The sequence below is a fragment of the Egretta garzetta genome, unplaced genomic scaffold, assembly GCF_000687185.1.
Source record: "Egretta garzetta isolate BGI_Z169 unplaced genomic scaffold, ASM68718v1 scaffold264, whole genome shotgun sequence".
Classification (NCBI taxonomy): Eukaryota; Metazoa; Chordata; class Aves; order Pelecaniformes; family Ardeidae; genus Egretta; species Egretta garzetta.
The window spans coordinates 3,734,492-3,750,602 of record NW_009259685.1 but is presented as its reverse complement, the minus strand read 5'-3'; the positions used below and the strand labels follow the sequence as shown (position 1 = coordinate 3,750,602).

Here is a 16,111-nt window from a genome sequence, read left to right as displayed (position 1 = left end):
TATATGCTGTGGACTCTATTTTTGAAGCTGTTATCATTTTGCTTATTTTGCTAAGGTACTTGCACTCCTGAGGTCTTAAGAAAGCTGATGACTTGCTACCTTGATGAAAACTTTTTTTTAATCTGGAAGTATTATGTTCTGTTTTTGAAATAGCTCAGACAAATGTAATAATTGTTAATACTGAAATCCTTACATGGTCCATTGAAGATTGCAACCGTATATAGTCACTTGTTGAAAATTTTCTGTGGTACCCTTTTTATAAAAAGAATAATTTCTTATTAATCTTTCTACAGAGCATCTAAAATCTGCAGGATTCTTCAGAAACATTCATACCCTGCTAGTGTCCTACTATTGCAGAAGTTGCAGTTTACCATTTTGAATGTTCTTAAAATCTTTTCAGGTTGGTCACCATATGTGTTAGTCCTGTAATGTTAAGTATTTACTCTGAGCAACCTTTTGTACAAATAAGTTAATTTTGGTGATGCCAAACAAGGCAAGCGTACTGATGCCTGGAAATTAAGCCAACAGAGGTACAGGAAAATTTTTGATGCAGATCACATAAAGGGATGATTTCTTTCTGGAGTGGTCATGTTGATTCAAAATCTCAGTGGAAGCAGGAGGTCTTTCAGCTCCTCTTCTCTCATTTTTAGCCATGTGTTTTTTTTTTTTCCCTTCATCCTGTCTTACTGTGACACACCAGGACCTCTTCCTTCTTAGATCTGACTCACAAGCCCAGAAGAAGAGCATATACGCATTTGGGTTTTGTCTTACCTTTTTTACTGGATATTTTTCTGCCAGGCTAGTGAACTGAGTCAAGTCACAGAGGTGTGTTGTTTTTTTTTTTTTTTTCTTTTAATGAGCCAGGAAGGCCATGAGGCAGCATATAGCTGACAGAAAGGAAAAATTGGGCAAGTATATAAAGGAAGTGGCACCTCCCACTTCTGGCTGTGTTGAGCCAGTGGATTGACTAACTGTAGCTGAATAACTTAAACACCAACAAATTATTCAAATTTTAATGTTAGGCTTGTTTTATTCCTTGCACATAGGTCCCCAAGTTGAACACTTTAAGAAAGGCTCTGTATTGACCTAAGGGTGTAATTTCATACTATGTTTTCTTTGGGGAAACCAACGCCTTTGCTTTTCAAACTTCATATTTTAACACAACTATGCCCAGAATTTTTGCGAAGAGCAATTAGGGGGCATTAACCTGTTGTTCTAGAGCAAGGGGTGAGATCGGTAATGTCTTATGCCAACTTCATTTCCAAACAAAACAAAAGATATGATTACAACCCAATTCTGACTGTCTTCTCCACTCTCCTGTGGCTGATGTAGCTACCAAATAATGAAACAGTAGCAAAGTTGAGCTCAGAATAAGTGATACAGAAAAATGTGTGCCAGGTGCGTAGGATCTGTCTTTGACCTCTGAAGAACAGTCTATCTATCGAGAGAACTGAGATTAAGGAACTAAATTTTGGTCATTCTTATTTCAATACTCTGGTCATAGGGATGTTTCATAATGTTTCATTTGATACAGAAAACATTACAAAACCTAATGAGAAAAGATGAAAACTGCTTGACTTGGTTGGAATTACTGAGTTGCACTGTGTTATTTCTGTGAGCAAGATCAAGGTTTGCTTGTTTTAGAAGCAGTGGTGAATGTTCATTATTCTTCCTTCTTGACTTATAAACCCAACATAAGAAAAAAAACATGGGTGGAAAACTGAACTTGATCCTTCCATAAATGAGAATTCAACTGTCAAGCCAAACTCCTTCCCTGCTATGCCATGTACAAACCCACTACAGGCAGGGGAATGGAGCTTTTTTTCCAGGAACCTGGGGGCTGCAAGCTTGGGAAGAAACTTTCCCCATAGATGATCAGGTGATAAATATCCTCTATATGGATTCTTTATCCCTAGAGATGCAAAATGTCTACGTAAGGCTGTTTCCCTCCCCCTGCAGCTAGGGTTTGAAAATTACTACCCACTGGAGGATTAGTAACATCCTGATGTCTCCACAGGGAAATAGGATGGGGGGAGCCTGTCCGAGGAGGAGGTAGATGTGGTTAACCCACACAGCTTCTCAGAGTTATGCTTCTTGCTCACAAAGACCAAAAATGAAGTTTTCTTCTCTGGTTCTGTAGCAGGTATTACTGTTCTTATTATTGATCAGGAAAGTGTAATGGAGAAGAGTAATGGAAATTGAACCAAACTAGCCCTTCTTGCCCTCTGCAATGATAAATCAGTTTAGCCAGAAATATTTCTCAGTGCCTTAGCTCATTAGACTTTATTTGATTTTGAAAAATTTTCTGTCCTTCTTTTATTTGGTTAACTTTTCATCCGATTACAGTAATTTATTTATTTTTTAACTGATTAAGCCTGGACATTTTCTCTTGCAGAAGAACCAATTGTCAGTGGCAACTTTTTCTGTGCTGTTACAAAGTGTAAAGATGGATTAACGAGTCACTTAATCCTCTCTGTCATTGAAGAAATCACTCTGGTTCGGGATCATTATCAGGTTTGAGTGGTTACCACACCTACAAGTGTTCTTTACAGCATGCATTAAACTTTGGAAAGTAATGGAGATGTCTTCTTTTTCCTACTGTCTGAATGATGAGTCCCTGCTGTGGCCGTACAAAGCTGAGGTCTGTATAGGTATAGTTCTGATGCTTTTGATAGTGATACCCAGGAGGAATTCCTTAAGTAAACATTGATGGGCTTTGAAAACTGTAAATATAACTAGAATTACTAGAATTTCCAGAACTAGAATAACTAGATTGCCATTCAATACCAAACAGCAGCCTATTTTTAATTTCTTTAAATTCTGTGATACTTCTAATTTAATGAGAGATTTATACTTTTGACTCTTCACAGGAAGAGTTGTGAAATCAAGCTAGATACAAATAAACTTGTCCAGAGTAATTCAAGCTAAAATAGCAATTGTCGTTACCAGTTGGGGTCAGTCTGTTTTTCTTTAACAGTGCATGAAACTACCAGTAGGAGAGAGTAACATTTGGCATTTAGAGACTCATCCAGAGTTGGAAGCAGGCCTTTGGATAGCGCACACATGTGTGCACACACAGGCAAAAAAAAAGTCATGCTTTAGTATAGAATTTGCCACCTCTTTATGAAATAGCTCTGGTAGTTTGTCTACCTGGACATTTTACTGGTATGGACAGCAACCTTCTAAGGCAGACATCAGAGGAATCACTCATATCTCAAAGTAGACTTTTGCAGAACAAATGCATTTTCTGTATCACCACCATTCTGTGACCTACCTCTGCAAATATTAAAAAATCCTTGCAAAATTGGAAATATGAATATTCAGGAGACAAGATAAAAGTGAATATTACTCAAACAATAATGCGAGAAAAACTTTGGATATAGGTATCCAGATATTTTGCTTTGCTGAATGGAAACTGATGTTACTGAGAAAAATTCTTTGGAAAAAGATAAAAATGGTCAGCCTAAAATAAAAAAAATAAAAAGCTCATTTCATTTTTAAATTAAATGAAAATTAAAATTATGGCATTTCTGTTAATTGATGAATCTCTTTGTGACTATCAGATATTTTTGGTTGTTTCCAAAACTCCAGTCTTTGAAAATTCCTTGGTTCTTGAAAACTTCTCGGTTTCAGTTACAAATACAGTGAGTAAAAGAGTATTACCTTACCCATATTCTCATTTGAAAATATACATCATCTAGTTTCCAAGACCTGCTACTTCAAGCAATAACATAATCTCACGAATTTGCTAACTGTGTTTTGCAGGATATTGAAAGAATGTGGCCTGCTTTCAACAAGGGGGATTGTGAGAGTATGGCATATATAAACCAAAAACTTCTTAATACTTTGGAGAACTTCCTGAGAGCCTTGCAGAATACCAGCAATGGCAGCTGTCAATGTCAACTAATGTTGGGGAACATACAGAGACGACTGCAATTGTAAAGCCTTTTACATTTTGGTACCCCAAATGGTTCTTCTTAGAGATGTTATTTTGTGCATATGTCTGTGTTCTAATTTATGCAATTACAGGAGAAATACTAGTTACGAAAGTCTCCTTAAGCTTTGTTCATTAACTTAAAATTGAGAAGACACAGTGCACAAATTATTTGAGTAATTTAGCAAAATTCTGAATATTTCTAAAACCCCTTACCCTTTTGGTGAGCACTTGCAGCAGATCTTGCTTCTCTGCAAGGAGAATGCTTTGAATCACAACTAAGAAAATTTTCAATTTTCCATGACCTCAGTTAGGTTAAAATTTTGATGTCTTAATTTTTTATTTAAAGCCATTTTACTATGGCCTTCTCCTCTCAGCAGCTGGATATCTTTGCCAAAACATTAAACATTCAGATCAGTTCAGCAGTTCAAGCAGTCAGGAACACAGGATAGTGCTTGTAAACTGTCAGGCTTGAACTCCAAATAATTTCAGATATTTGTTATTCCCCTGAGGAAAAATAGTAGATTTTAAATAAATGAATAATGCTATAAAGTGTTTTAGACTTGTTGCCAGTTAGTAGTGGTCCTGGTTATAATTGTTGCTATACTGGTTTGACTTGGATTGTTTTCATAATGGGCTTGAATGGTCTCTGAATTATAGTAATAATAGAGAAGAACTTGAACTTAGATGCTGCTCTTATGGACCATAGACTCATGTCCAGTTTTTGAATGGTAAATAATATCTGATGTGCATGTACTCTTTATTACTTAAATTACAATTAGATAGACTTCATTCATTCTGAACTGCAGTGCTTTGTATCTCTAGGCTTTAAAAGTGTGTGTTCAGTAAGAAACATGGAAGTGAGACACTGCTAGACCTGTGCTTCTCCATAAGCTGCTGTTTGCTAGAGCACTTAGCCATCATGGGAAGATCTCTACATTTGTAATCTCATTTAGGCATGATATATGACTATCCCTGCACCATATAAATACAGCTTTGCTAACTGCATGCACACTGTGTGCACATAGACCATAATGTGACCCTTTTGCCTCATTTAGTGGCTGTTTCACTGTTCACGTTACACTTTATACATAATAACGTAAATGGCTTGGTTCTGATAACTTGTGAAACTAAGGCTGTCGTTTCAGGGTGGCTGAAACTTTGGAGCTACAGTTGTCAGAAAATCCAGCGGCAGCTTTTCTTAGGAATTTTAATCTTTTGAATGGTAGGTTCCAGTTTTCTTTACTTTTTTACAAGTCACTGCTTCTTAAATTTACAGGACAGTAACATTTTCATTGTTCTTCAAACTTGAAAGGGATAATGCTTATGGAGACTAATGACTTAATGCAATTTATTTTCATTGTACACATATGCACATACATGTGCTTGAGTTGGCACAGCACAGCATAGTTTACCCTGTCAGAGCCTGTCCAATAAGATTCAGGGATTCATTAGAAAGAAGAGGGGACTTAAGTTAGTGGAAGAAAATCCTAAAGGACTAAAGGCTGCTTCACTGGTTTCAGATATTCTCGTAATATGGGGATGTGGGATAACCTGTGCTTTTATAGGATAATGCAAACAGACTGCCCTTCAGTCTGCCAGGAGAGTGGCCTTTACATTTTAAGTAGAAGTGAATTACATGTTATGAAGTTTTTGTGTCCTTTATCACCCCTCAGAAGAAATCTAACAAAAAGGATACAGTCTGTAGGCAATTTAATGAAGCAGACTGGCACTGTTGGCACTATCTTCCTTCTCTTCCAGATGTGAAAGTCAAAGAATGTGTGCAGAATCTTACTCAGTTGAGGCTGGACATTGGTTCTTCTGTCAATATTTCTGAAGAAACTATCAGTACCATCTTGGAAGCCAGTATCTCTCATTCAAAGGTAAAAGATCAAAAAAAGGTGTTAAATTAACAGGTCAATCTATAGCTTGATGTGCCGACTGAAACAAACCAAACCACCTTGTTTGTGTGGAATCTTGTATTTTCAATTGTCACTTCTATGTGGAATATTTTGTGAAATTTAGGACTTCAAAATGGTAATGTGAAGCATTAAGAGATCAATTTATAGTCTCACTAGTCTTCTGGTCTAAAAGGCACTGCTTTCGTTACTTTCAGCAGTGTTTTACCCCCTTGTGCTGACATGGAATTTGAGCTTTGCTATCTTGGTACTGTGGAAAAGGTGAGGGTTCCTGGAGAAACCATTTTGTATCTTCCCACCTATGATTCTCACACTATGGAGTTGTCTGATCCCAGCGATTAGTAGAAGTCATGAAAAATGTCACCTAACTTACAGGTTCTCTCTCCTGTTAATGTTTGCATGACTGAGAAGAGTTGGGGGTACATTTGGTATCAACTAATCACGTCAATCAAGCAACCACTGGGTGTCAGTGATGCTCCACTTGCAGAAACAGCTGCGAGTTTGTTCGTGAAAAGTATGGCTATTAAAAAGGCAGTTGAGACCATCATAACTACTTATAGACGATTTGTTCTTCTGATTCTTTGGCAGTGTGACTGCATTTATTGTTAGCTTGTTATTTTGATACCAGTAAATGGTAATGAGAGAAGTCATCTGGATGCAATTCAGTTAAATGGGATTTGGTGCACCTTTGATCTTTGTTTTGATCTAATAATGTTAATTGACTGAATTTTCAAATGACTTTCTGTCCTAATTTTTTGCCAAAGTCCTATGTACAGTTTAGGTATATGTGCACATCTCACATTTACATTTCTATACAGAATTTTTTGTTTGCTTAAGTGCTTAAATCCTCCCCCAGTCCAACTGGAGTATTAAAGCCTATGTCTCTTACTGATTACGCAAGATGCACAAGTACTTTTTTAAGCTATAATTGAGGCATGCCCATTATGTTTATGATTTATAAAGCCACTGTCTGATAAGCCTAATAATACCTGTGGAACCATTGCATATTTCTGTGATTGTATACTGCTACTGTGCTTGCCTCTGGAATGGTAAGAGTAAGCCTGTGAGTTGTCTGTGCTAATTGCACTTACCCTTAATTTCTACCACAATATTATGCTCGTTGCCATGTGATTAAGTGTTTTGAAACTGCTCAAAACCTGTAACCTGAAGACTATAAGCATTTGTTTACTGAATATAGGAGTTTGGATTAGCTCTGGTACTCACAAATCTGCAAGGAAAGTTCAGAGGGACTTAATCTAATGAATAAAACACTGAATGGTTAAAACTGGACTGAAATGGTGATATTCATGTGGGGTGTGAGGAAACAGATTTCAAACTGCATCACAAATTTCCACCACAACAAGAAGTCCAAATCAGTATCCTTCTATGCTGCTAGCAGAATTATATTTATATTCATGTTCTGTTCCTTGTACTCACACAAAAAAGTGAATATTTAAGTATATAGGAAATCCTTTGGAATCACAAAGGCAAAATTCTGTTCCAGAATAAAAATCTAAAAGTCAAAATAATAAGTTGGAAATTAAAATGTTCAAAAGAATTAAAGAGTTAATGGCATATCTTGACCAACTTTGGCTTCTAATTTGATTTTCTTGGGGATCCTCTCCCTCACCGAGTACTGTTACTAGCTACAGATGGATTCAGTGGAGGCAGTACAGGCAGGTTCTGTTCTAAGGAGTACAATAGAGCCCCAAGTACTGTACTTGGGCTCCTACAGGCTCCAAAATTGTAATTTTCCTGGTCTTGCTGCCATTTGCTTTCTTTCAGGCATTTCATGAGAAAGGGTAGCTAAGAACTCCTGAGTTATCTGGGCTGCAAGGATTTGTCTTTTGATGTGACAGTTTTGTAGGAAGAAACAGACTGTCATTATCCTGGGAATCTTTGCTGTAGTCTTGCACAAGGTCTGCTTAGGCATTTGTCCCTTCATCCATTATTAAAAAGGAGTGTTGGACTGAGAAATGTGATCTGGCTCAGACTGAGCATCGTGCCATGTAGGCATCCCGAAGTGTTAAATTTCCATGTCTTTTGAAAGAAAGAAGGTCCATATTGTTTGATTTTAGTGATTCATACATCTAGATTTTTATCTTTAGGTGTTTCTACAAAAAAGGTGTATATCTGCTAGAATTGGTATGTTCAGCATTGGAAAGATGCCTGCTTATGGTCTGAATGCTTGTAGAATGAATGATCGACCCATTCATGAAGGAAAGTAAATCTTTGTAAGAAATATACCTGATCTCTTTATATGTATATAGAATATAAAGTAAGAACATAGCAATCTGATAAAGTTGTATAGTTCATTATTTCAGGCCTGTTGATGACTGCAAATTGTCATGTTACTGTGACACAAATTCTCACCTTATTGGCTATGAAAGAAGCTGATGCATTTCAGGAATTTTTTTTTTAATACACATACATTATGATAGGTTTTTTACAGTGCCTCTGTGGTAGCTTTAACTGGAAGATGTGATGAAGAAATACTTAGCCTGCTGCTAAAACTACCTGAAAACAGTAAAACTTCCCTGGTCGTGGAAGAATTATGTTCTTTACCAGCACTGGACTTGTACACCATGTTTGTACTGATTATACAGAATTTGAACTTACGTCATATCATTTACAAGGTAAGATGGGGAAAAAAACCATTCAGTTCCTATGTTCTTCTTGTGAGGGTGGTCTAAAGCATGCAGGTAGATAAATGAATAGTTCTGTTATTCTGTCAGATGTTCTTTCTCTGTAGAAGCAAACACTGGACATATGACATTTTTTGTCTTCATTTAGCTCCACAAAACAAACACAACAGTTGAAGAATGGAGTTTGTAGGTGCTACTGTATTCCATTTCTTGCTTCCTCAGGAAAATTATCACTGAGGAGTTAATTATGAAAGCTTTAGAGAAAACACAGGAGATGTAGTTTTATTAATCTTTAGCAGAATTTGCAGTTCATGCAATTAGTCACTTCTTAATTTGTAAGTGTGGAAAACTGATCTAGCATCATTGGAATTAAAACAAGCATAGGAGCCCACACATACAAGAATTACAAAATTATTTTCTAGGAAAAATTCATAGCACTCTTGAATGCATTTTACTTGCTGTAGAAATCACGTTGGCAATTCAGGTGGCTCCTTCAGGAAGGAGCTTTTTCAGCTCTCAGGATGAGTCTGTCTATAAGGGCAAACCGCTTATATTTTATATGACACAGGTCAAACGACTTTGACAAGAACAATACAGTGCCAAAACTATAATGAAGGGGATGCAGAAGTCTGTAGCAAAATTATATTACCTGTACAACTGTAGATAATCTGGGATCTAGTGTGGGTTTTCAGTGAGATAATATTTTTACTTGTAAGAGTAAAATTACTGTATGGGATTTCCGATAGTTAGCAGATGTTTATTTCAGTTCTTTTGGGGTAATTGATGGACAGAACATGAAATGTTGTAAGTACAAATAGTTGAAAAATAGTTACAATATTGGGATGAAGAATATTTTGTTCTAAAGCCGTAGATGCCAGGTTATATACTGGAAGCTGCATGTGCAGTTAAACAGGTTGTCCACACACTTTTAAAAACAAGAAAATTTCCCAGAATAGGTTAAGATGCCAGAGGGAAAAGAAAAGATTTCTACTTTCTGAATTATCTGCCAACCTAGAGGGGGGAAAAAAAAAGTAAAAAACGCCAGTGTTTATTCTGATGGGTTTTTCTACTGAACCCTACTGAAGCATAATGAATTCCTAGCACAGAATAAAAAATGTTGTCAGCCCATCCTAAATTATTATGGAAGTTTTGCTGATTTTTCTAATGGAATAAGACTTTTTTTACAGTTCCTTTTTTTATGTGTAAAAGCAGGTGAAGGCTGAGAAGAAAATTAAGCACAGACATTATTATAGTAGGAAGTCAAATAAAGGTAGATAAAATAATCAGAGGAAGCAGATGAAAGTATATAATGAGAAAATATTCTTTTATTGTCATGCATAGGCAGGTAACAATTAATCAGTTTGTATTACCAAATCATCTAAATAACCTATAATTGCAAAGGAAATAGATAGAAAATTCATAATGCCAAAACTTGCATGGTGGAAACAGCAAACAGCCAACTGAACTTCAGTCACATAGGGAATGATATGCACACAATTATTTTAGGTAAAAGGCAGTGCATATGAAAAATGCAAAGGGAGGAACAGTGTGACAGGAAAGTTTGTTGTCTGATATGATTCCTAAAGCAACTAAAGTGGTTTCTAGATTTAATTTAACTTATGAATTATTTTTAAAATATTAAAATATTGCATTCAGCATCTTAAAACTGATGAAGGAAAATTTCTAATTTACACTGAATTCCAAGGGGGCAGGATATTGCAGATCCCATTAGCATCTAGGGTAGGAGAGCTCTTTTCAGCTTGATAAGTATAAACATGTTCTCTAGATTTTAATTCCTGATTTGTCATGGGCCAGTTCTAATATTACCAGAGAATTTTTGTTTAGCTGAATTTCAGAGTAACTGGGGAGTTAGACTAAAAGGAGCTTTGTTAAACATAGTTTGAAGGAACATTGTAAAATCAGTTTTAGAAAAGACTGAACAATTTCGAATGTTTCATTGAAAGGTTAAAATTTGTTTCTAATTTGAATTTATTGTGATTTTTCCTTCTTTTTCAAGATTAAGATGCCATCTGAGATAAGCAATGTACTAGACATGCTACTGGATGTGGTTTCTAGTATCAGCTCACTTCTCAGTAAAGCCCACCATGTCATGGAAAACCTTCCAGTGTTCCTCCAAGGAATTCAAAACATTGGTGTTCTTGACATATCTGTATTGCAGCAGGTATGTGTATGATTTCAATATGCAAACTTAATTCCCATCATGAGGTGCTTTGTTAGGGATCTGTGCTTAGCAAGGAGGAATACTAATTGAAATTGTGTCCTAGAAAGTTGGGAACTTGGAGAGAAGAGAGTCCATAGACTGTTTGTATCACTGAAGGTTTTTGTGTGATAGTTCTGCTTTATATTTGAAAACATAATGAGGTGTGAGTGAGGACCTTGAAGGGCAGTTGCTGTGTGCTCAACTATATGCCTAGCACAGTGGTGAATCTAATATTAAAGAAATAAAATAAAAAAAAAGATTTCTGTTTCTAAGCAGGGTCCAATTCCATAAGAAGACCTGCTGACCCCTGTGGCATAACCTTCTGGATTTGCTGTTCTGTGTGGAAAATTTAGGACTGAATCTGGTTCTGAAATTGCAAAGCTCTAAAAGATCCCTCAGTGGTAAACAGTGCAAACTGGTTTGTGACTACAGCACAGAGTAAGCACTGCCCTAAATACTGTTTTCCCTAGTGATATGAATCTTTCTCTAGATCTTCTAATCTGTGTGACAAAGAGGCACATTGTAAAATGCTGTTCCGTACATATTGGTTTTGGTTTTGAGCTTCTCTTCTTTGGGATAGCTCTTTGCCTGCCACAATGAAAGGTGGCTTTCATCAGATCCTTATCTCTTTTCTGCTTTCCTTAAACTAGTTCTGTTTGTGTCAGACTTTCCTTCGAACAAATGAAGTATTCTTTTGGGGGTGAAATCCCAAAGTTGCTTGTTGATAGAACAACCTCACAAAAGGTCCTGTTCAAAAATTTTGCAAAGGAACAAATCGGACAGCAGAGGGCCGTCTGGCCACAGTTTTAATCTTTGCTCCATGACAACCCATAGTATCCTGTAATATAGCATAGACCTAACCTTGGAGTTTTTGTTCCTTTTTACATTTTACCCTTTTTGGTCACCTTTTCTGATACAATCTTTATTTTCTTAGTTTTTGTTATTATTTTTTTTTCTTGAGAAATTGCTGTTTGGTTTTGCCGCCTAATAATTTGTGGAGGATTAAAAAATTCAGTGTCTATTTCTTTTGTTAATAAATTAGATGTTTGTTTTGAAGGGCTCTTCTGTCTCTGTAGCTTTTTCTCATTTTGCAGACTAGTAAAAGTATTTTTAAGTACCCTTTCCTTTTCAGGTTTAACTGGGTTTTTTTCTACTGTCCAATAATACCCTTAATTATTGATTATTTTGTTTGCTTCTTTTCTATAGTGGGTAAACCTGTGCTACTGAATAAGTGTGCTACTAATGTGCTTATACACTTCCCTCCTTAAATATTTTCTTCTGTTTCCAAAGAGTCCATCCTTCTGGATTTTTATTTTCGTGATAATCAACAACAAAGTAGTTCAGTGACCTAGAAAGATTACCAAATGAAGTATGCAAAGCTTTTTAAAGTAAAAGTATATGGGCCTTCAGCATAGAGTAAGATAGATTGTCTTCTTCATTAACTTCTAATTGCAAAAGTTATTTTAAAGTTGATTTAAAAAAAATTAGTTACTTCTATAATGAAAGAGATATAAAGTGATTGTCAATTATGCACATGGATTTTTGTCTGAAAGACAAAATGAAAAGCAAATACCTTTAAAATATCTGTAAAATGTGAAGTTGAATTAGTATACTACATATTGTGTAAGGAAAGATGATGTAAAAACTCAGTATCTGCCAGTCAGTAGTAATTGGAATACAAAGCCACATTCTTGAGTGAATGGGTAACTCCCTGAGGAAAAACACTGATGATTTTGATCATGATTTTTGCTTGTTTGTTTGTTAGTTGAAATTATTTGCTTATATTTCAATAGCTAATTTTTAACGTGTTTGTCACTCATGAATATTTAAGCTGGAGGGGACTTGCTGAGTTACTGAATGCTGTAGGTTGTGAAAGGTAGCCTCATTCTTTAATGTCTCCAATAACTTCAACAAGTTCTCTGTTAAAACTCTCATTACTGAAAAGCCTTTTGGTGTTATAAATGTATAAAATTCTGACTTAAATTTATCCATGGCTAGTATGTTTACTTCTGTATCAAAAATGCTTTTGTAACTTCTCTGACTTGCCCATGTGTTTGTAGGTGGCCAGTCATAGTCCTTTGTTTTGATATGTTAAATAGTTTTATTTCAGTATTTGTTTTGGTTTAGATTTTTTCTATTATAACAGGCTCTCAGTTGTCTCAGACATCCTAACGTCATCTTCACATGCTGTGTTAAGGCTAATCTTGAATGCTGGGGACAAGAAATGGCTACAGTCTTTGAGGGGAATTATGGCTAATGCCTCTTGTTGTTCTGCTCATTCATGTCTATACCTGCTAAAATGACTTTCTTGATCTTGCATTCACTTTTTTCATAAGCTGTCTACATTTTTGTTTCTTACTTATCAAGGATCAGTGATATATACCCAGGTAAGCTCCATTTTATAACAGCGTCTCATGATTTCAGTTGATAAATAATGTTTTGCACTCGTTACATTTATATTCCATTTACTTTAAATTAGGTAATTGGTTTCTTTCCATATCACATTCTGGTCTTCTTTTCTCCTGCAATGACTTCTGGTATTAGATTATAGGCAAATTTCAGTAATTTGCTTCTTTCAGGGCTAAAAAACTTATCACAGTGGACCTAAGATCATGGGAATAACACTAGTAACTTCCTTGTGATCTAGTGTTTTCTTTCTTTCCTTTAAACAGGGTCCTTGCAATAACTTCTTAACACCATTTTTTACCCACCACATAGTTGTTGGATTAATGCTGATTAATATTTTCTAGGACAAGAACAGTAATTGGTTGTTAGAGTTCACTTAGTTTAGAGAAAGCATATGTCTTTTTTGGGGGAAAAAGCACTTGCCTTCCCACATAAATATATTGTATTGGTCTGGAATGAAAAATTGATAATGCATTAAATTCTACTCCTCACATACTTTCCATCTTCAACTGCTGTCCACTTCAAAATTTACTGTATACCTTGCCCTATTAAACTTCACAAGATATCCATCATTGCCTGTAGCATTATGTCAATCGTATATAGAGTATAGATGAATTTTCTACTTTTCCTTCAAATATTGTAAATTTGATAGGCTTCTGAAAAATAATTTGACCAAATCAACAATTTTTGCCATTTTTCCCCCCAATTCTGTAATTTTCAGTACAATAAAGACTGTTTTGTTTATGGCTCTACCCAGAAGTAGGAATATCTATTTCTCTGCATTTGTTTTCTTCAGCCCTTCGGTTTCATCAAATTTTGAATTATCTTTAACCTCCTTGTAGTTTTTGAGGAAAATCACTTCCCCCCCCTTAATGTAATGATTCTGAATTTATTTTAGTTTTATGTGCAAACTGTAACCTGACTTGACTTTAGGTTTCTTTTGTTGAGTATCTGATATTTCTGCTACACGTGAATTTGTTTTTATTCATAATATTTTTTTACCCATACAGCTGTCCAGTTAGGTCAGAGGCCCCTATTGCCATGAGGTTTTTGCCCACATTTGAGAATCCAGTTCCAGATAGCTTTTTAATCCTCAGTACCAGCCTTCCTCTTCCATGAATTTGTTGGAGCTACTGGCTTGACTGATTACTTTGTTTGTAGGAGGCTGCTTGTTTGGATTCATCAGCTTTGATTACAGACCTACTTCATTTAGTTTAAACTAGAACAACTGGATCAAAGATAAGTTTTTGTGAACATCCGTCCAGCTCTCCCACTTTATCAAAGCTGAATTTTGGGAAACATATCTTATTGAGTCAGTGGATATTTAGTTGAAAGACAGTAAGTAGATTCAGTCTGTTGGTGGCAGCTTACCGCATAAATATTCATTATTTGAATTTCAAGTTATTTTGATTGGAACCGGAATTAATTAGCAAGTTTGTGCTCTTTGACTAAAATAAGCCTCATTTATCCTTCTAGTGCAAATAGTCACTAATAAGGATTCAAACCCACTTTTATTCAGCATTGTGCATAAATAGAGTTTATTCCTCCAGTAAAGTCCATGCCAGCAGATTCGTTCAAGAGCTGTAGATGATGGTATTATGAAATCTGGATATTATTTATTTACTATGCTGTATGCTGGAACCATATGCAAAAAGTCAGATTTTGGGAGCCGCCAACACTGAGTTTTAAATAACACTTCTAGTATTCCTCCAGGATTACTAAAGAAGCACCTGGCACTTCAGTAAATGCATTGATCAGGATAAACTGTTTCTAACAGCACAATCTCTAAACTGTCTGTGATTTATTCCTTATGTAAAGTGCTGTACTACTTTGAAAATTGACTCTTCTGTTTAAGAAAAAATTCCAATGATAAAATGCTTATTTCAGTGTCAAATGTGTTTGGTTGACATATCACAGTCGTTTTTCTATTTGCCGGTTGTGCAGTCTTCAAATGATATTTGGTAGTCTAGTTATATATTTATTGACAAGCATCTGCAACAGTAATGAGTATCGGGGTGGGCCAGTGCATCCTTCAGTTATACTCTAGCAGCACATTGCCTTGCTGTTGTATCCTCTCAGAACTGCGCACCTGTACTCTTCCATGACATACCAATTACAACCGAGAACTTTATTTGAAAAACGAAGCTGCACAGAGGAGGCTGTTTTTTTGGCTTTTTTTTGTTTGGGTTTTTTTTTTTTTTTTAACATGGTGAATGATGGCGTTAAAGCCATAAAAGCAGACAGATTGCTCTCCTCATTCGATGTGTGCTAGTCATGGGTAAATGGCAATAATCAATGCTGGTGTGAGTCAATATGTGCAAAAACTAGGAGCACATCTAATACGTTAAAAGATGTACTTGAAAAATAGACTTTTAGGGCCCATACTACTGAATATTTTTTTTCTTCTCAGCAGCTGTTTTCACTGCAAACATTCATATGCAAAATGGTTTTGGTTGTTTCTGCTGTCTTTGTGACACAGGTGTAATCTACCAGAATAACAGACTGTGAAAACTGACATTGTAATCAAGGAAATCTGTAGCCCAGTTGTCTTAGTATTTTCATTCCTTTTCTGCCTTTTCAAAGTTTAATGTAATACATTATACTGTCTTTCATCGAGTATCCTGGCAATTAAAATTGCATTACCTTTTTCCCCCCATGATAAAGATGATCAGGAGAACAGAAAAGAGCACAGCAGGCCCTCATTCTTGTAGGCAGTTTCAACAACCTAGTCTCCTTGGATGCCAATATGGAGAGAACACCAGGCTACTCCCTGAAGCTACTAAAAGCAACTTTGATTCATCAGTATTTCTGTTTGTTCTAGTTCTTGCAAGGTGGGCAGTTCAGAAGCTCAGCTGTTGGATCCCTGAAGTCTATAATCAAGTCAGTGTGTAAAGAAGAATCTTCATTTTTCAGCAATGTAAACCTGTTCATTGACATGCCCAGAACCACGGGACTCTTGGAGGACAATATGGCAAAATACGGCATT

General features: G+C 35.9%; 1 protein-coding gene across 1 annotated transcript in view; it reads left to right on the top strand.

The window, feature by feature from the left end:
* Window positions 1-16,111, top strand: part of ABCA13 (ATP binding cassette subfamily A member 13) — a 203,963-nt gene that overhangs the window by 45,928 nt on the left and 141,924 nt on the right. Inside the window, exons 18-25 of the mRNA XM_035894140.1 lie at window positions 294-400; window positions 2,396-2,514; window positions 3,766-3,938; window positions 5,083-5,159; window positions 5,696-5,817; window positions 8,295-8,489; window positions 10,516-10,680; window positions 15,947-16,111. The exon at window positions 15,947-16,111 is cut by the window's right edge and continues 40 nt beyond it. Coding sequence (XP_035750033.1) covers window positions 294-400; window positions 2,396-2,514; window positions 3,766-3,938; window positions 5,083-5,159; window positions 5,696-5,817; window positions 8,295-8,489; window positions 10,516-10,680; window positions 15,947-16,111 — 1,123 coding nt within the window. The remainder of the gene's footprint in view (window positions 1-293; window positions 401-2,395; window positions 2,515-3,765; window positions 3,939-5,082; window positions 5,160-5,695; window positions 5,818-8,294; window positions 8,490-10,515; window positions 10,681-15,946) is intronic.